General features: G+C 36.3%; 5 protein-coding genes across 5 annotated transcripts in view; 4 read left to right on the plus strand and 1 right to left on the minus strand.

Annotated features, from left to right (window-relative positions):
* The first annotated feature begins 425 nt into the window (after positions 1–425).
* Positions 426–7,241, plus strand: LOC113499378 (26S proteasome regulatory subunit 7). The gene is made up of 10 exons (XM_026879850.1): positions 426–586; positions 699–736; positions 827–1,000; positions 1,299–1,438; positions 3,582–3,750; positions 4,098–4,230; positions 5,114–5,240; positions 5,357–5,453; positions 5,953–6,161; positions 6,803–7,241. Exons 1-10 carry the CDS (start codon positions 514–516, stop codon positions 6,945–6,947), a joined length of 1,305 nt encoding a protein of 434 aa, XP_026735651.1. The 5' UTR covers positions 426–513; the 3' UTR covers positions 6,948–7,241.
* A 341-nt stretch (positions 7,242–7,582) lies between these two features.
* LOC113499386 lies at positions 7,583–12,685 on the plus strand. Its single transcript, XM_026879860.1, has 9 exons — positions 7,583–7,786; positions 8,828–8,959; positions 9,574–9,696; positions 9,965–10,143; positions 10,652–10,802; positions 11,017–11,096; positions 11,239–11,413; positions 11,815–12,079; positions 12,444–12,685. Exons 1-9 carry the CDS (start codon positions 7,760–7,762, stop codon positions 12,581–12,583), a joined length of 1,272 nt encoding a protein of 423 aa, XP_026735661.1. The 5' UTR covers positions 7,583–7,759; the 3' UTR covers positions 12,584–12,685.
* On the minus strand, positions 12,607–15,455 carry LOC113499343 (TBC1 domain family member 31). Its single transcript, XM_026879791.1, has one exon. It carries the CDS (start codon positions 15,199–15,201, stop codon positions 12,742–12,744), a length of 2,460 nt encoding a protein of 819 aa, XP_026735592.1. The 5' UTR covers positions 15,202–15,455; the 3' UTR covers positions 12,607–12,741.
* A 745-nt stretch (positions 15,456–16,200) lies between these two features.
* LOC113499402 lies at positions 16,201–19,714 on the plus strand. The gene is made up of 2 exons (XM_026879883.1): positions 16,201–16,396; positions 17,341–19,714. The coding sequence occupies exon 2, from the start codon at positions 17,355–17,357 to the stop codon at positions 19,188–19,190; it is 1,836 nt and encodes a 611-aa protein (XP_026735684.1). The 5' UTR covers positions 16,201–16,396; positions 17,341–17,354; the 3' UTR covers positions 19,191–19,714.
* Positions 19,715–19,806: 92 nt separating this feature from the next.
* LOC113499394 (espin) overlaps positions 19,807–21,046 on the plus strand; it is a 130,449-nt gene continuing 129,209 nt past the window's right edge. The window contains exon 1 of the mRNA XM_026879873.1: positions 19,807–20,710. Coding sequence (XP_026735674.1) covers positions 20,277–20,710 — 434 coding nt within the window. The 5' untranslated portion in view covers positions 19,807–20,276. The remainder of the gene's footprint in view (positions 20,711–21,046) is intronic.

The following is a 21,046-nucleotide window of genomic DNA, read 5'->3' on the forward strand; positions in this document are numbered from 1 at the left end:
TAATTCTATAACACAGCATATAACGCAAATGCTTGCTTATACTACAGTCTTGTGGGCTCTGATAATTAATTTTATCGAGGTTGTATTTAAAAAACCTCTGATATTCGAATAAGGTTCAAAGAATACCTTCAGAGTACTTAAACGAAATTGTATTTTCTGTGTAAACTTGCGTGTTTAGAGTTGACGACCTAACCCGTTTCGTTACCAGCAGTTTTCTAGATTTAAAATGTTTAGGTTTTAAAAATATTTAATATTTCCACGATGTTAAAAATAAACCATACCATATAAAAAAAATATCATAATCGTTACTTGATTGTGGTGTGTTTATTTGTTAGTTCTTATTTATAGAAAAAAAAACATAATTTATATGAGATTAACAAAAAGTGTTGCACTAGTTGCGTATATAGGAGTGTGTAATTGATTGCTTTGTACATGAAATTGATGACGGTCAAGTCAAGCGATCGTCTGTGTGTTTCCTTATTTTGAGAAATAGTTTAGTACTAATCAATAAAAATGCCGGATCATCTAGGCGATGATATGCGTAAACTCAAAGATGTTACAGAGGAGCCGGAAAAAGAAATTAAATGTAAGTTCAAATAACAAGATCGACCATTGTTGTTTTTCGCTATAACCCATATTTGCTTTTATGAACTGATTATTTATGAGAAATATAAACGACTATGTTTTTCGTATTTTAGCTCTCGATGAAGGCGATATTGCGCTTCTGAAATCATACGTAAGTATTATTGACAAATCTAGTTACAAAACCATTGATATTGATGACTGGCATTTTTTGAAATTTAACTTTTTTCGGAATGCACTATAGGGCCAGGGACAGTACACGAAGATCATCAAAGAGGTTGAAGATGGCATTCAGACTGTGATGAAGAGGGTTAATGAATTGACTGGTATTAAAGAGTCTGATACTGGACTGGCTCCCCCCGCCTTATGGGATCTGGCTGCAGATAAACAGACTTTACAGAATGAACAACCATTGCAAGTAAGATTTTATGCTTAAAAATTATCCTTTTTACTTGAAAGGGATGTTGCTTTAAACAAGTTATTGTTCCTTAGAATGTGCTAGATTGTATGTGTGCTCTATTTTACAATGATAAAATTATTTGACAAAGGAAGTACCTCAGACAGTCTCTCAATAATCTTGAAATAAGATTATGGTGCATGTTTTGATTAAAAACTTGTGTTTATGAACAACATACCATCTACAGCATACTGCCGATATTTGATACAAATATTCAAAGAGAACAAAGTTTATTTCCTAACAAATAATATTAATATAGGTAGCAAGATGCACAAAAATCATCAATGCAGACTCAAATGACCCGAAATACATCATCAATGTGAAACAGTTTGCTAAGTTTGTGGTTGACCTCGCTGACTCTGTAGCCCCCACAGACATTGAAGAAGGCATGAGGGTTGGGTAAGTTTATCCTCAACATTTATTTAATCATATTTTTACATATTTCTAAATTTTCTTTTTTTAAGGAATATAACATTACCATCAATCAAACTAGTTAAAATACAATAAAAACATATTGTGCCACATCAGACTTAATATTATGTAAAGGTCTAGGTAACAGCGTTTTTGTTGTTGGTTTATATTGTCCAAACATTCTTAACATCAGTTACCACAGATCTGAAGCAAATTGAAATTTATAATTGGTATGTAAAATTGTTTAGTTGTTTTATAGTCGTTAGAGTATCGGTAATGTTTTCTAATGTTTCATTTTGTATCAATAGAAATAATTATTTTGCTTTAGTAGTCATAAGCGTAAGCCTATAATAAGAATGCTTTGCAGTTATAATGTATGTAGTTTTAAATAGAGTCTGTAGTTGAAAGTTAATAAGAGAGTTGAAACTGTATCATCATCTATATCTCTATAAAAAATACCAAATCAATAGTACCACTGAAATAAATCAGTTATTCGTATTTATTTCATATGTGTTTGTATACAGTGCCATAGTATCCATAAGGCACTTAAGGCCAGTGCCTAGGGGCCCACCACCAAAGTAGGCATCTAAAAAGCTCAATAAATTTTTCACTGAATGAAAATAACTTGAACCAAGGGGCCCCCACTCCCTTGTTGCCTCGGGGCCCCTGGGCCCCTAGATCTGGCCCTGTTTGTATAAAAAGACACACCAAGATTTAGATTTTAGATGTATTGAAACATTGTTCATTTTAAGTACCTTAACAAAATGATTAGTATAGTTATAGTTTTAAATGTTTCACTATGGGAATAGGAAGTGACTATTAAGAGCCCATTTACACATTGTCTTCTTTTTATGGGTTACATTATGTTATTACATCATATAGTGCACTGTCACACTTTAACATCTACACTTATATTACTTTACGTCATGACTGCAGGCTCACTGATGAAGAAAGAGAAATAATATGAACCTTTACATAAATGTCCATACCCACATATAGAGCTGAGATTTTTCGGTTTTTATTTTCAATAGACATGTTAGTTGCTAATGCTTGTAGATGATCATGCTAATGTAGAGTTGGCCTTTAGATGCTTAAAATATATCGTACTTTTAAACAAATTCTGGTGGAAATATCTGTGGGTTTGATAAGTCACTTTCATCTTGGTTTATTCAAAGTTTATTAGTGACTCACTACTATCTAAAACATCTTTAGTTGCAGGTTTTGTGACTAATTTTATAAGAAATAATATACTACATATAAAAGTTCTCCGTTACATACAGAAACTAAAACAGAATCTTATTGATCAAATTATTCCATATGTCGGGGTTCTAAAGTCTAAACCCGTTTGAAAATAGAAAAGTTAAAAGTGCAACACTTATGGCCATGGTTTCTATTTAAAACTTTTTACAAGTCTATGCCACCAGGGCATAAAGCAAACTTTTTTTGTTTCTGTAACGGTATTTTGATACATCCTCCTTAGTGACATAACTGGCCTACAGATAGCTCTAGCCAGTCTAAGGAGAGCTGTAAAGGTGGTTGTTTCACAAGCATTGGCAGCTTCTAATAAACTCTCCAATATTATACACAAGTTCATTGAAAATTGACCTAATTTTGTGAAGCTTTCTATTATGGGTATTACCTTGAACTACAAATATTATTAAGTCTCCCCATTTGTTGTGTGAACTGAAAATTTTTGATTTACCTATTTAACTTGTTGCATATCTAACTTAACTCTAACTTAACAGTATAGAACAACTGAGAGAGTCAGCAAAAAATGGATTATAAGTTCTTATAACCTTATGTGCGACAGGTTTAATAAGCATTTTGAAGTATTCAGAGGGTCTACCACCACATCTTAGTACTATAATTATGGTTGTCGAAGTCTCTCACCCAAAAAACATAGAGCGGCATTTTCACAGTACTATTATTATGGACGAGGAAGTGTGACAGCCCTATAAACATAGAGATCTCTCTTCCACACCTGCAATATTTATAACAAGTTTAAAATATGGTGGTAGGCCCCTGAAATTGTACTATTTATGATAAATCTAAAACTTAACTTTGTAAATTCTAATCAATACTACAGACATCTCACTATACCTCACAATTGTAACTCACATTTATCATATAGCGTGGACCGCAACAAGTATCAGATCCACATCCCGCTGCCGCCCAAGATCGACCCCACCGTCACCATGATGCAGGTCGAAGAGAAACCGGATGTGACCTACAGTGACGTCGGAGGCTGTAAGGAACAGATCGAGAAGCTGAGAGAGGTCGTGGAGACTCCTCTCTTACATGTATGTATTTTTTTTATTGTGAAATCAGGATTACATAGTAAACGCCAATGTTTTTGTAAATTGTAATCACATTAGTCCAGTCTATGTTGACTTAACTGTCAAATCGACTTTTAATCGAGCATAAATTTGACTGACAAAGTCAGAACTTCCTTGTTAAACATCTAAGTACCAGTGTACTTAACTGAATCCGGTTAGACTGGAAGCAGCCGACCCCAACATAATTGGGAAAAGGCTAGGCCGATGATTTTCGTTTGTTTGAAATTTTACACATATCTCCTAAATTAAAATACTTGTCTCATCTTTGAGGAATCTGTGTCTATCTATATACCTGTGTTATTTTGTTACAGCCTGAGAAATTCGTCAAGTTAGGTATAGAACCACCTAAAGGTGTGTTACTGTTCGGCCCCCCTGGTACCGGAAAGACCCTGTGCGCTAGGGCTGTCGCTAACAGAACCGATGCTTGCTTTATCAGAGTTATTGGTAAGTATATTCTACACGTCAAGACTGTTTACCTTTTTTGAGTACCTAAGCAATCTGAAAGCTATTTAAAACGGTCAGCAAAAAAAGTCCGTTAATGCGATAAAAAAACACAAAAATGCACTTAAAGTCAAAACTGTAACGTTAAAAAGTGCCTGGAAAATGACCATCTTAATTCTGTAATTTTTAGATTGTTTTCTTTTTTGACCGTACATGGGGATTAAAGAAAGAGGGCAGTCCATAAGCTTAGGCAGCTTTCTGATACGCCTCCCCTAGAGCAACACCACGCCACTGCTATGAACATCTCTGTATGATGAAGCTTTTCTAACAGAGCTACATGTTGCAGGACATTCCATTTCTTCATATAAATTAAGTACAAAAAAATGCGAAAAAAGATTACGAACGTAATTTAATACCATATTGTACAATAGCAAACCACCAAAACGATATTAAATAGACTCCACTCGTTTTGCGCTGTCGCTTCTGTGCTTAGAAAAAAAGACAAATTTCATTAAAGGCCGATTTTTCAATCGCAAAATAACTTTTATTCGACGAATATGTTTGACGTTTTGACAGCTTTTGCATAGAAAATATGTCACGCGGCCATATTAATTCCTTAGATTAAAGTTATCTGACGATTGAAAAATCGGGCCTTAGAAAACTAATTAATTCTCAAGAAAAAATAACCATACTATCCAAACATCTGCTACACAGTGTTGTGTGGAAAGACTGTTTCTTTCGGCATATCCTACACTATTTTGCCTCAATGTGTAGTAGAATGAGCATATTAAAAATACTCGAGGTCTTTTTAAACACATTTCGTCAGTTCTAAAGTTCAAAAAATAATATAACTTTAAAGAGGTCTTTAATAATCCTTTATTCTTAGGTTCGGAGTTGGTTCAGAAGTACGTCGGTGAAGGAGCACGTATGGTGCGTGAACTGTTTGAGATGGCGCGCAGTAAGAAGGCCTGCCTCATATTCTTTGATGAAATCGACGCCATCGGTGGAGCCAGGTATAGCAAGACAATTTATTATAAACAATATTAAGATTTTATTTTGATATTTCTTTAGGATTGATTCATCATTTTCAATGGGGATGTTAAATTGAATTGTTATCTTTATAAATTAGATTCGACGACGGCGCTGGCGGTGACAACGAAGTCCAGAGAACTATGTTGGAGTTGATCAACCAACTTGATGGTTTCGACCCTAGAGGCAACATCAAGGTAAAAAAATTCTTACCAGTAAAAAGAATGAGTATTATATTTCGCAACGTATCACTTCACAGTAGATATCTAACCATTCTTTTCTAATTCCACTGACATCATAAATGATCTGATTAACACGAGAAAGTAATTGAAAAATTTAAGCCTTACTATTTGGTTATTGTTCACATCTATCATCTCGACCCTTATTAATATATGCTAATCTTTAATATGACATGAACTTGTAACATGTTCCTTTTAAATATTATTTTTTCTTTAATAAAACCTCTTCCAAATTAAGGAATTTAATCCTTGTGTCGCTGAGGTTGCACCAAAATTTAAGTGACATGCACAAAGACACCCAGACACGCTTGTCCTGCGCTGGGTTCGAACCCGCGACGTATCGAGGGCTGCGGGTTTGGCGTGGTGACCTCAATGACTGCTATCCGTGCAGTGGAATTTCAGAAATAGAAGAAGAAGAACTTTATTTTATTCTGACTTTAATTTTAATACGATGCAGGTACTCATGGCGACGAACAGACCGGACACGCTAGACCCCGCGCTCATGCGTCCCGGCCGTCTCGACCGTAAGGTGGAGTTCGGCCTGCCCGACCTGGAGGGCCGCGCTCACATCTTCCGTATCCACGCCCGCTCCATGAGCGTCGAGAGGGACATCAGATTCGATCTGCTGGCTAGATTGTGTCCCAACTCTACTGGTGCTGAGATTAGGTATATTATTTTTAGTTTTTGAATATTTATGTTTGATTCGTTGCCCCCGGCTTCACCCACATGATGAAAATTTTATAGATTTATCTTAAAAAATGAGGTTTCTTAAACAAACTTCAATACCCCCTTTTCATCACCTTCGATGATAATTGCCAAAAATCTTTCATAGTGCTCACTTACAGTATAAAAGAGACCTGCATATCATTTTTACGGTCCTAGAACCAGTCGTTTGGGCTGTGTGTTGCAGTCAGCAACGTATATAGGTAGTCTGTTGACTTTAAATTACTCTGAATGTCGTGCAGTTATTGCTCATAAAAAGTACCTCTTTTTTTATTTTACCTTATGTTATTCAGATAATGGTTAATACTAAGCCAACTATATGAATCCTATTTATTTCGACGTAAGTCCTAAGAGAATTCTAAATTGGTTCAGATTTTACCCTACAATAAAGTATATCACACTAATGTTGTAAGTGCGACAGTATGTGACTGCGTCTAACGGCTGGGACAGTGGTATAGTAAGGAGGTAGCTGACACATGAGCTACTTCCTTAAGAAGGCTAATGTTTTTGCCTTTAAACAGATATCATTTAAACAAAATTGTACCTATAACTGTTACCCATTACTTATAACCGTGATGTTACAGGTCTGTATGCACTGAGGCTGGTATGTTCGCGATCCGCGCTCGCCGCAAGGTCGCCACTGAAAAGGACTTCCTTGAAGCGGTCAACAAAGTCATCAAATCCTACGCCAAGTTCTCGGCCACGCCGCGCTACATGACTTACAACTAGTTTTATACCTTAATCCTTACTGTTTGGGTGCCTTTTTCACTGTATAAAATTGTGCTCATTTGTTTTTCAGTGTCGGTAAAACAGAGTCTTGATGGTGGTTTTACAATTCCGTCAGTTTGCTCTGTCGGTAAAACAGGAAACACAACTAATCTTAGCATTTATATCCATTAACATTATTCATCTTTTCATAGTGATAAAGGCATTGGAATAGTTTATAAGTTGTGGGAGAATGTTAAAATAAATTAGATATTGTATTTGAATAACGTCGATATAATAAAGTTAATTAATACTTTTTAAATAGTTTTTTTTATTTCTTTTCTGTTTTATAAAATTAATTTTATTATAAGCCACATTCAGGCAAGCATTAAATAGCTTGCTTTGTAATACCTAGCTAGCCAAAAATGATGACTGCTTAATTAGTTACTAGCTGTCTGTCTGTCCCTATATATGCTTAAATCTTTAAAACTATGCCACAGATGCTGATGCGGCTTTTTGAGAGTTATTCATGATATTTATATGTATAACAAAAAATAAGTAACGATATTTTTTTATACATTCATATGGTGTAACTTACTTTCCAAACGTAAAAACTTAAAAGTATATGAGGGTAGTTCAATAAAAGTTATTAAAGCGACTTGTCAGATTTACCATAAAACAGAGTAGAATAGTGAACGACTTCGTTTTTTGAAGAATTAATGGTTTTAGACATTTTGTATGTTTGCTAGAAATATTACGAAATAGAAAACACAGAGTTTATGTTAGAAGTGATATACGCATAATATTTATGTTATTTGAAAGATTGTTCCCGAAATATGATGTCTCAGACTATAAATAATAACGTGAGTATTTTTGAATTATAATATAGTTTACATTGACTAAAATATACATTCAATAATGTTTAATTTCTTGACAATAATACGTAATAATAATTCCCATTTACCTTAAAATAGTGCCTGAGTTAAAGTAACTGATAGATCATGTACTTCTACCTAAAAGCATACCTTGGCTTTGACATGGCATATATTGCGTGTTACGTTCCCTGGAAGACGCTTAAATTTGAGGTTTTATAAATCATTCGGTTAAATTATTGTATTTTTGGCATTGGCCGCCATATTGTTTTTTTCTGCAATAATTCATGTCTATACGTATTTTATTTGCAAATTTTGCCTAGTATTTTTTTACATTTGTTTATACACATACCTCACAATTCCCTTAAAATTAAAATTTTCGTTGGTTGTTTTCAACCCAATCTGTTAATGTTCTTCAAACATATTATTATTTATGTTTATTTCCCGTGTTTATGCGAATGCGTCATTCGTTTAAAAAAATACCCGGCCAGTATTTTATGTAAGTACATTATAATATATAAACTCTTGCAGGTAGACTTTTATTTTTGTTAATTATGATTTAAGCACCTATCTCAAAGTTCGCGCCTTGAATTTAAGATAACTTTCCTCAAGATAGTTTTTTTTAAACGACTCCCTTAGCAAGTAATTTAATACTTACTCAAACATTCAAGTCACAAGTACAGAGACACCCAACCTCAGGACAATTATTGTCCTACGCGGGGTCGAACCCGTGACACGTCGCAAACAGTGGGTTTGGCGTGGTTACCTCAACAACTCGGCTACCCGTGCAGTGTATCTTAATAGTATTTTACATTACTGCCTAACTATAACTTTACCTAAGTAACTAAATGAGTCCATTAATTTTTTTAATCTTGAATGAATATCAGTCTAAATGGCAGAAGTCGCAAAATGGCGGATGGTGTATTTTTTTAATTGATTAAGATGATCCATTCATAAGGTCTCTCTCAAGATTCATAACATGGTAGGTTAGGTCTATGCTTAGGTATAATATATCTTGTCTGTTACTTACAGGAAGCTTACACAGATGTGGTGGAGTTGTGTGCCCTTCTGCAATGCTTGGGCTTCAGCGTCAAATCCCTTGACACCAGTGACGGGAATGTGAGCCAAGATGGCGCTGTCCGAAGCGTTGTTATTAATTGCCAGGTACTTTTTAATTGAAATGATTATTTTATAATCTGATGATGTGTATGTTAAACTAGCTGTTGCCCGTTACTTCGTTCCCGTGGGTAGAAGATATATGTTATGATTTATACTTGCCCTGTTTTTTTCACATTTTCCATTGTCTTCGCTCATATTAGTCGCAGCGTGATGGTTTACAGCCTAAAGCCTTCCTCGATGAATGGTCTATTCAACATAAAAATAATTTTTCAATTTGGATTTGTAATGTATATAGGTACAGCATTTAAACAATCTAGACAGGGCCCCGATTCTGCTGTTTGCAATGATCGATGAATGCATGACAATTGGATTATTGCTATTCAGTTGAGCATCTTGGCAACACAACAATTGTAAATTAATTGTATTGACCTCGAGTGTATCGCTCCGAATTGAATTTCCAATTATTATGTGGAAAAATACAATTGAAAAAGAATGCAAAATCAATTTCCATTCATTCACCGGCCATTGTAGGTAAAAAGTAGAATCGGCGCCCAGATGTAGTTACAACATAAAATAATTATTATTTTGTGATTATACAGTTCAATAATGTTGAAGATATTTTCAATTTATATATTTAAACCTGAGATAACCTGTTCCAGTCGTCAGGTCTTCACGTGGTGTTGGAGAGTCCCAGCCTGTCCTGTTCATGTCCGACTACCAACCATCAGAACATCGGCGTCTGGCAGGTTTCGGGTGTTACTGGCGGGAAACAGCTGGACAAAGTTAGTGTATGACTGTTAAACGTTCACGATCAAATGTTACTTCCAAGTCTTGTCTATTAGTCATTCAAGATCATGATCATATTTGGTACCTATGAACTTGGTTGATATGACCATCAAAACAAAAAAAAATGAGCGAACAAGTTCGTTGAGAGACATTACAGAACTTAAGCGTTTTTTTTGTATGTTTTAAAATTAGTTAAAAAAAAAGTACAATAATCTTGTTTCCTAATTAAAACACACTGTCAAATCTTGATCTAATTTATTCCAGGAGTTTGGTTGCTCATTACTGGGTTCGTTACCAAAAAGCCACCGCGAAAGACTAGCGAAAGAGCTTCATGAGATGATAAGATGCATCAAGGAACATAATGAGTCGGATTCTGAACACCCTAAGGAGGCTATAGCTAATAAGTCCGCTAGCATGATTGAACTGAAAACTCCTGATAAGAGGTAAGTACCACCAGAAAAGGGAGAGTTTCTTATCACCCTGTGTAAAACGTTAAATGATCATTCCCCTATAAGTGCCCATTATTGTAACTGTGGTATGCCAGGACTGGTTTATCAGATAATACCTTCGAAGCCTTTAATGCATATATCTCCCATTAAAATAATTTAGTCCATGCAAACGTTGCAAAAAAAATCTGCAAATTTTTGCAAGCAGTGGATAAATTATTTGTTATCAGGCAAAATCTGATTTACTCTTTTTCAAGATGTTTTTTTTTTATCAAGGGCTGCAATCTCATATACCTATTTTAAATGTTCTATGCCATCCACTTGGCACATATAAAAATGCAAAGTTTATGTAACCTTCAAATTGATTAATTCTAAATTATGAACCCAGCAAAGAAGAAAGAAAGAGCAATAAAAGAACAAGACAACACATTATTAAGATAGGCCAATATTTCCGCTTGATACTTAAACAACAATTCATCTTCATATTATTGTAATTTTTTTCCAGTGATTTTAAAATAAAGTCAGACACACCAACGAGATACAGGTCCTTGGATACTCTCACAGCGGCCAGGAGGGACCCGCAGCTACCTGCTCCAGGACCACTACAAAAACTTGATCTCGCTGACGCTTCTACTGAAGAAGGGAAAGACAAAAAAGTAAGTATTGAAAAAGTATTCACGGAGAAATAGATTTGGCGGTAATAAGAGAACATAAGGACCGTTTGGGAATCTCCGATGTGAGGATATATCATAGGATACTCCGTTTACCTATTATTACTTATGTTTTTTATCGCGTTGTCAAAAATCCTAGACTTCTGAGAATCCTACGACTTTAAGGTTAACACCATCGTATTTGAATTTAATTTTCCAGCAGATCATGTGTCGAAGACAGAGTACCTACACCTTGTCTTCAACACCGGGCAGCGTTAGGATACGCAACAAGACATCAAGGTAATCTTAAATTTTCCATACCTGTTAAGCAGGTCCATGAAATTGATTATAGATAAAGAGCTCGAGGCAAACGCATTTTTTTTGCGTAAACGTTTCCATCTCTACTTTTCATAAATGAAATGCCTGCGTTTTATATTTCCAGCCCTATACATGCCACTCAGAGCACGCTCCTAGAAAGTCTGTTCGCAGCTGAGAAAGCAGCCGAAGAGCTGCACAGCAAGCTCACGTATGTGATAAGAGAGTTTGTGGAAGACGGGAAACACGATTCCTCTATATCTTCACTGACGCTGGACGTCTCCAAGATTTCATTATTAAAGGTAAGCTTTGAAGCCACCTTTAAACCCACTAAAATTGTACTCAACAAGATTCAAGTTAATGTCGTTTTTAGACGCATCATTCTGTTACTACCTATAGAGATTCCGTAGTCTCGATTTCAGTATGACAAAGTCTTCGGAATGCTTTCAGCAGAGTGACTGATTAGGTACTGTTAAGGTTGGTGATTGAAGAATATAGTCATGCCTGTTATTTTCCAATTCAATTTTGGGGATACACTACTTTTTATTCCTACTATTTGAGCTTTCGGATGCAAATGATGAAGTTGACCAAGATGGTCAGATGGTGGTTAGATATGAGTGCTTAGTGTTTAATAACTTTTTCATAAGCATAGCGTTGAATAAACAATTATAGTCTTTTAAGAGTAACCAATAAGCTTTTTCAGTGTTCCGAAGCTACAAAAGCTCAATTTTCATCAAGTCCGAATCTATCTGGTCTTGGTAATACCCGGGAAGATCTTACTAAGAGCAGGCTAAAGAGATTCGAGAGTGCTTCTACATCAAACCTAGGCCCAAAATCTTCAAGTAAAGACAACAAACTGGCCTCAAAGTTGCGTCGAATCTCGCCGAATATATTTAAAATCAAGAAAGAAGGTTCGAGTGTCAAAGCAGAAAAACCAAAACCGCAAGATGCGAAAAGTAAACTCAACAGTAGGTATTTTCTTTATCCCCAGTTATTGGTATACCTGAAATTATTAATAATAATTAATATTTTATGACTTTACTGTTTGTACGCTTAACAAGTTTTCCAATTCGCAAAACGTGAGGTTAAGTTACGATTGATTATGAATAGTCGATTCTGCAGTGTCCCACGGTATACCTAAGTACCCGTTTCTAAGGCTGCGTAAAGGAGTATCTAACAATGTACATTGTGGCATCAAGAAACCCAAAAAACTTAAATTTTCTATATACTATGTAATTCCTAAGCCAAAACTAAAAAAATTGTCTTCGGTAGGTAATTACATTTTTCCCTGATGAGGATAGTATTTATAACTTATCTTAACGTATATTTCAGTTTTATTCAAACCGAAAATCGTGACTCCTGTTCGTACCCCAAGATCAAACGCGGAAGCAAGCCCAAATCTGAGTTCGTCCAGAAAGAAGTTTAGTCACGTCAAGTCAACTATTCCGAGGCCTGCCTCAAAGAAAGAATAACTAAGAAAATGAAGAGAGATATATACAAAAATACACCTGTTTAATATAGATAAGTACTAACTAGATAGCGGGCAGTGATACAATAAATTAATAATTAAAATAGACTATGTTATTTTGTTACCAACCTATACCATACAAATATGCACACAATGGGGTTGCTAAGTGTCAGAAACATCGGAATTAGTATAAGTCCTTATCAATTTCTCCACCTCTTTTTCTAAAGTTTCGTTCTTATTTTCCGAAGTCTTTTTCTTTGTTTTTGATCTTGTATGCTTGCATAACTCCTTGTCCTTTTTAATCGCTCTCAATTCTCCACTTCTGTTCCTCTCTAAGTGTATCGTAGCAGGGTATATTATGCTTTCAATCAGTTCTTCTTTCGTTTCTTTCGAATTAAAATCTCCCTTACTCTGGAAGTGGTCATGGCTCTTTTTCTTAGTCTTTTTAGGTTTTTCTATACAACAGTCTTGTACGCTTTCGTCATCGCTTTGGACGGATCTATGTTCCGAAGGGGCCTCAGTCTTCATCCTCTCATTAATTTCCTTTTCTTGACTCTTTGCAGTCAATTCTTTCAAAGTGTACTTATCAGCTTTCAAACACTTTTTCCTGTCCTTTTTCGCTAATTTAAGGCAAATAGTAGCTTTGGGGTAACCTGTGAATTGTTGGTAGCACCCGCCTTTTTCTAAAGAAACGAAAGGTTTGAAAAATCTTCTTGGATGGATATCATCTGGGGTTTCATTCAATAGTACGTATGCTTTCTTCAAAAACGTTTTCTTGTCAATGGGATTCTGCATGTGAAAGAAATTCTCAAGCTGTTCATGGGACTTCAGTCTTTTTAATGCATTCCTTTGGACCATATTGTATGAGACTACAGCCATGAGAATGAATGCAGGTTCATTGCTAAGTATATGGTCCCAAAGTATTAACCACTCAGAGCATGTCAATACTTCACTAAAAGCTGTTTCTAGTATCTTGAGGGCATATGTTTGACTGGTGATGCCCACCTCACAGAAATGGTTCAGAAGTGGTTGATCATGTTCTGCCAAAATATTTTCAACTATTGCTAATACACTAATTGGAGGAAAAGGGGCATACTCGAACCAGAGCTGACAGTAATTGCACAGGACACTGGAAACAGATTCAAACAGCAGGAGCGGATCCTTCTGGAGTACCTTAACAAATGGGAAAACGAAACCAGGCAGAAACTTCATCACACCAAACAATGGGCACCAATGAGCAAGACAAGACAATAGACGTTTGAGATTTTTCAGTGTTACTGCACTGTGGATGGTAAACTGCTTCTCTATATCTTTATATGCAGGATGTATACCCTTTTCAATGAGAGCAGCATATGCAGACTTATTCCTTGGTGTATCTAACAGGGACCTCCAAATAATAGACCGAAACTTATCTGGATATTCACCATATTGCATTAAAATTCTCCTTAATCTAGCACTATCCATACATATACGCATTTTTTGTTCAATTTGGGATTTTGAATTGGTGTGTTCTTGTGAAGCTGACTTATGTGTAGAGGTACCTGGCAATTCTCTTCTCATAGTCTCAACAACACAATTTTGGCAATTCTGAACAGAATCCATGACAAATGAACAGTTGTAGATGTTAACTTCACCTAGTTGAAGTATGCATAGGAAGTATTTACCAGTAGGGCTGACAACAAACCTACGTATACCTGAGGATTCAGGGTGGATAATGTGTATAATGGTTAAGGCTTCCAAGTCAAGTAAATAAAGAACACAGTCGCTGCTGAGTATAGCAAGGATTTTGTTTGCTCCTCCATCAAACAACTGTGGAATAAATGCTATTTGGTGAGCCCCAGATATGTTATACTTGGACATGTCTATAGACTTCAGGGCCTTCCAAGTGTCCATGCTGAACAGTATCAGCGTGGGAGCCAGGCCCGCCATGGCCATAGCTCGGCCATTCATAGTGAAGGCAATGCTTTTCATATGCTTCAGTTCGCTTGGTATAATCTGCTTCACAGACTTCATGCTTTCATGCTTCCAAATTTGTACAGTGTCATTTTGAAAACACGCAACAAGATAGTCGCCCGCCGGGCTGAACATTATTTGTTGGATCTGAGCACCCAGGTATGTGTTCAGAGTAAAATACTTAGTATAATTCCTTAACTCCCACAGGATGGCTTCCACTGGACTTGCCGTCAACAGGTTGATAGTTTTAAGGTTGTTGGAAAAGGAAATGTGTCTCACTGGGGCCGTATGACCCGTCAGAGTAAGGGAGACATGTCCAGTTTCGGTGTCCAAAAAATTCATCTCATACTTCTTTGCGGTGGCTACGATTAGCGTGTCCTGCCTGTTGGGTACGAATTGCAAAGAAGTACAAGCGCCGACGCCGGTTAGCTTCCAGAATTTAAGTTCGGAAAAGTCCAGTATGAAGATGTTCCCGGCGTTGTCGGCGCACGCGAGCTTGTCGTTGCTGTCGTCGAACATGCCCGTGGAGAACCGAATCCTGCGACATTCGCCATTAGCGTCTCGGACCGTGTGATGTAGCTGTAGTATGACACCATCCTTCGGCTTCGATTTTAGCTTGATATCAAATTTTTCTATGCTTTCCCGCTCACCTCTCTTCTCTTGTTCCATTTATGATTTTATCATTAGTTTTATACGAATCGAAAAACATGATATTGTCAGATTATTGACATATTTTCTTAGATTTATCGGATAAATTATTTAAAATTTTGCGGAATCGAGCAATCAAAACAAAAACAGAGATTGTCACGAACTCAATGACACATGTCAATTTGTAACGTTCGGATACGTTTAACAATTCACAATACAAACTTTCGAGCACAATTAAAAACTTATGAGTACGGAGCTCGGCGCTACGCTACTAGTGCTTTTTAAACTTTTACTTTTTTTTTAATTGTTGAGCGTGTTTTTCTGAAAACAGAAAACTAATACAATTAAGCACTGTCATAGTATAATAATTCTCAGTACAATGTTTATTTGAAAATAATAGGTATTTAATATTGTAAAATATCCGATTACACTCCCACGTGGTTGGAAAAGGTTTGAAATTGTGATTTTTTTTTTATGCATCGGGGATTCCTCAGATTACGCCGGCCATCGAATTGCAAGGTGCTTCAAAATAAATATTAATTGTTATTCACATTAATATTTTAATAAGTTTATGCCGTTACAAGGAATACAGGTAAAAAATGTCTATTTATTTGGCACAGTTTTATACCGAGACTAATAATTATGTCAGGTCAGTAAATTATAATTTTTGGTGATACACAAGTATAAAAAAATATATTTTGTAGAGTAATATCAAAATGCTCTATCTTTGTCGTACGATTAAGCTGGATCCGTAATATTTCAAAATGTATAAAATTTAGGTAAACCAAGAAGTAATGGCAGCAACTTTCTGAGTAGAAAGTAAGTTATTCGTTTTTAAAATAAAACCTTTGGAGAACTGGTTTATTACAAGTTCCTAAGCTATCGGTTTGTTCTGAAATATGGTTTACTAATTTGCCATTCGGACTGGCAACATCCAAAAACTTCTAATTAAAATGAAAAGTTTACTCTATGGTTGGGGATATCTCTTTAAATATGTAGGGACTAAATCGTTTTATTTCTTTGAAGCTCTTGTTGCACAATAGGTATTTATACAGTCATATATAGCATATTGTGCCGATATAAACGGTTCATTCATTCTACACGCGTTACTGTGTTACATTGCGTTAAACGTTACATATTTTAATCTGTGCTCAGTCGGTGAACGTTGTGTGGCATAATATATTAAACTTTTTTTTATTGTTGTGTGAATTCAAAGGTGAGTTTTTTTTTAAAGAATATTAGTGATACGTGATTAATTATTAAGTTAAAAAATTTAAATACTAAGAAAATACTGTTTATGTATGAAAACAGGTATTAAGGCTGGACCAATAGTGATAAAATTTAATAAAGGGAATAGTGTATATGTTGGAACTGAACAGAATTCTAAATATTTTTATTTAAATACTTTTATTTCATATTTTCTTTTGACAAATTAAAACTAAATTTTTATCTAAATAAATTATTTATCAATCAACGATGTACGAACGAGTCTATTAGTTAACGAAACTCAATCATATTATAATTTTTTTGACGGAAACTGTTATCAACACCTAACTATTATAGTTGGTGGTACTTACATGTAACGAACGTATGATAACGAACTAAGTATTTTCCAAAGATTCTGGTACAGTCGGCAACAATAAACTCAAAAAAGTCGAAATAATATTTAATTATGCATTTTATTCCACAACTTTCAGTCAGTCTCAAATTAAGAAAAACTTGTATTATGAGTACTGGACAGCTGATAATCATTCCAACACAATATCATATTATGTTTTTTAAAATACATATAGAATGTAGATAAATTACACCAGACGCTATGATCATGCTCATCACACAAAAATTTGTCCTGGGTGGGCCCCACGACCCCACGACCCCACGACCTCCGGTATAGCAGTCAGGGCCTCTCACTACCAGACCAACAGGCCTGTCAAATGATGAATGCATTAATACTAGAATTTTAATTTATGGACTGAAGTCCTATATTCTAAATGTTTGAATGTCTGGGCACTCAAAGAAATCCCGAAAACAATAACTTTTTTGAGCCTTTTTTAGATCTCATTATTTCTAGATATGTCATTGTATCCTTGTATAAAATAGAATCATTGAAGAGTTATCTTCATCGTGTCTTTCGTACTAATGAAATTTCCGGTTTCACAGTTTCCGGTTTCAACATGAGGTGGAACTACACGTCACTTCGATGGTACATCAAAGGCCGGAAGCTGACTTCTCCCCACCAGCTATCTAACTGCCATATCGTTATAGATGGAGACAGTTACTTCAAGGAAATACTCGACAAGAGTAACGGTACCGCCGTAGGTCTCAACTGCGACACGTATGCTGACATCCTAACAAAAAACCTGACAGCATTACTTGAGAACCATGTTCACTGTTACGTCATCTTCAATGGCGCCGCCAAACTCGATCTGCTAAAGCAAAAAAAAAGCCAGCAAAGAATAATTGACAACAGCCTTAATGACCCCAAATGTTCTGGACAATTCCACCCCAAATTAATGAAGGACATTCAGAAACAGGTTTTAGATGAAATGGGAATAAAGTATTTTGTATGCGAGTATGAATGCACGGAAGCCGTTGTCGGCGTGGCCCGAAAGTTTAAGTTTCCAGTCTTAACAAACAGGATTGAGTACTGTTTGCTTGGCGTCTCCTGCATCCCAATTGATTCGATGGAAATCGAAGACAGCACCAAAAAGATTAACTGTAGTATTTACGAACACGAGGCCGTTAAAACAGCGATTGGAGTTTACAAAAAAATGCCGGTGTTACTAACAATATTTCATGAAACTGGTGATTACGTGGCGAAACTGAGTAAAGTAATGATGTGTGGCCCAAATGATGTGATCCCGGTAATACGTTGGGTCAAACGACAGCGTGAAGAGGTTCTCATCGCTGCAATATCAAAAAGCTTACAGGATGATAAGGAGAAGGCCGCTTTCATGGAGCGTTATGAGAACATTAAAAACTTGTATTTGCTCCCGCCGTGTAACCTCGCGGTAAAATATTTCCAAAAGTCACGGCCGCATGGCCTCTTTAGAGACGACAGAAAATGGTTTGCGAAAGGTGTCTCAAGCGGGAGGATAGCGATCCCATACATCAATTTGAAGAAAAAGGGCGTTATCTGTGGATCCTCACTTGTGAATGACGTCAATCAACCTGATGCAATACTGGCTGCTATAGAAATAATCGCCTACAGTCATTGTATTTTAAAAAATTCTCAAGACTCCCATATAACCCTTATCGGAAGAACCGGCAACCAGTGTACTATTAGGGAAATTCACACGCACTTCGATTCAAAAATATCCAACAGAAATTTATTTGAAAGTCGACGTTCTAGTAAATTTGCAAACTTATTGCAAAATGAAAACTATGTCGAGAATTTTCTAGAAAATGCATTACCGGGCTATGAACTCAAGGAAAAATGTAATATATTTTTAAAAATGCCTGATTCTTGGATTTTAATAATGTCACTTGTTTATTACATCCACAAGAAAAACAAAAATTTTGTGAATGGCGCCTACAGTGTGCTTCTGTCGTATTTTGTACTAGGTCACGTGTCATATAAGTTAGATTCATTAAAATCTCAAAATAACACAAGAGTCGAAGGCAGTAGAGATTCGAAAATCATCAATGATTGTCAATATATCTATAACGGCTTGCAATTTCTTTTCAAGAGTGTGGATAGCGGGAAGCAAGACAATAGGATAGTTCATAGCTTCTCCGAATTCCTACATTGCTTGCAGCATCTAAATTACTTGAATAAATTATGCGGGAATAGGTATGTTTCTACGGTTTACCATGACACTTACAACGCTACTTTCGTGTACAATACATTTTTGTTTATAAAAGATAAGGAACATTTAATGAGGTTTTTGGAGACCACATTTGAGGGTTCATCAGAGTTAAGTGTATTCAAGAATGTAGTTGAAGACTTCGAGACTTGTCTCAATGCAGTCAGGTCTCACCAGGACTGTAAAAGTGAAAGCAATGCATAAAAATTAAACCAGTTTTTTTTAGTCTTAATTAATTGTAAAAGTGTCAACAATAAGTGAGGTCTTGAATACTCAAGTGCTTAGATATAAGGCAAGCGTCACACCTGTCAGCTAAGATGCGTGTTTAATATGTCTGTATATTCCGCTTAATAATATGCCTAAAGAAGTACTTACCATAATTATTGTTCGCAAGTACCTACTACTTATTTCTACTATTTAGGTATTTATTTTTCTCAGTGGCAAAAGTATCATGTTAATTATTAATTAATCTTACATTTGTAATGTTTAACAAGAAGAGTGTTTTATTATACAGATAATTCGATGTAACTACGTATGTTATGACGTAGCTATGTGTTTTAATTTTAAAATAGTGTTATCTATTGAAATTACTTAGTAGCAGCATATATGTTACAAATACAAGCAGTGTTTGAGAATCTACATTGTCAGAATTAATTACAGACCCGATAAATGTATCTGATCTAAGTTCCTAAGAAAGAGTTCTTAAACAATAAACAGCTGAAAAATTATACTTTTATTTGAAAACAAAACACTCACAACAAATATCAAACACATAATCCGTTAAGTGTAAACACCATGGAACAAGGCAAGTCGCATTTGGATACGGCTTATAACCCCAATTATTTTCAGTTTGCTGTATTTTCTCTATAAACTGTTCCGTTTTTTCACCTCTCGGGGAAATGCGAGTTAATTTGACGTAAAGCGATTATGGCGGTCGCGCTGTCCGCGCAGGCGCAGTACGCCATCAGCCTCGAGCCGCGCTCCCGCGCACTTGCGCCCATTCAAATGGAACCGCTGCGTTTGGCGCGAAATTTAAATGCGACTAACTAATCGACGACGTCAATAAACATTCAATTCATTGCTAGCTTTGTCATAAAAGTTAACAAATGATAACAATCGGTTTGCACCAAAACAAAACACGACATTACAAAAGCGAACGGGAAATTAATAAATCACGGTTGAATTCTTTGCTAACGACGCGTCTGTAATGCGGTCTAATAGCGACAGTAGAATCTGTTTTCTCTGAGATTCCGCGGACGTTTGGTCCGTGCGTTTCTGGCAGTCGAGCATATGCCGACGTATCGGTTGGTGGAAAGTGCGGGCGTGCTGAGCCGGATCCTGCGCGGCGTGAAGATGTGTTTCCTGAACGTGTTGCGGCTGCACGTGACGCAGAGTCAGCGGCAGAAGCGGCTGTACAAGCAGTACATGGAGCAGCTGGCGGGGGCCTATGTGGAGAGATGTACGGACCTGAGCTCGATGCAGTGGGACCGGCGGTACAGCTACCGGGTGCCGTCGCCGGAGTGGCGCTACTCGCTGCCCTGCGAGGACCACTGGTGCAGCTCGGAGGGCTCGCGCTCCTGCTGCGGCTCCGAGTGCTCCGACAGCGGCCGTTGCTCCTCGCCCTGCTGCTCAGAGGTTATCTTCAATGGCGGCCACCACTTCAGCGGGAAGCGGCCCTCGCATGTCTGTCACCGTTATCCTATTTGCTATCCCGGAAACTTTGGGTGAGTACCTTTCAATGACATCTTTTATTGTTACTATAAATCAAATTGCACGAGGTACACAGCCAAAGGAAATGTTTCAAACTATTTGATAGGTGCAAAAAACAAAAAGTTTTCATTACTTTTACCCGAACGCCTCACAATAGCTTCTGAAAGTTTACAAATGTTAATTATTATAGATATTCATTCATAAAACTGTAATTGTTTTCTTTTTAATACCATTGCAGTTAGATTTTCTCCTTCCTAGCCGTGTTATCTGTATAAAATCTCGCATGCATATCTTTTATTGTTTATTGCTTTAGTTATAAAAGCGTGGTCAAGTTTGAGTCGCTCTCACGA

This window comes from Trichoplusia ni, chromosome 1, assembly GCF_003590095.1.
Source record: "Trichoplusia ni isolate ovarian cell line Hi5 chromosome 1, tn1, whole genome shotgun sequence".
Lineage (NCBI taxonomy): Eukaryota > Metazoa > Arthropoda > Insecta > Lepidoptera > Noctuidae > Trichoplusia > Trichoplusia ni.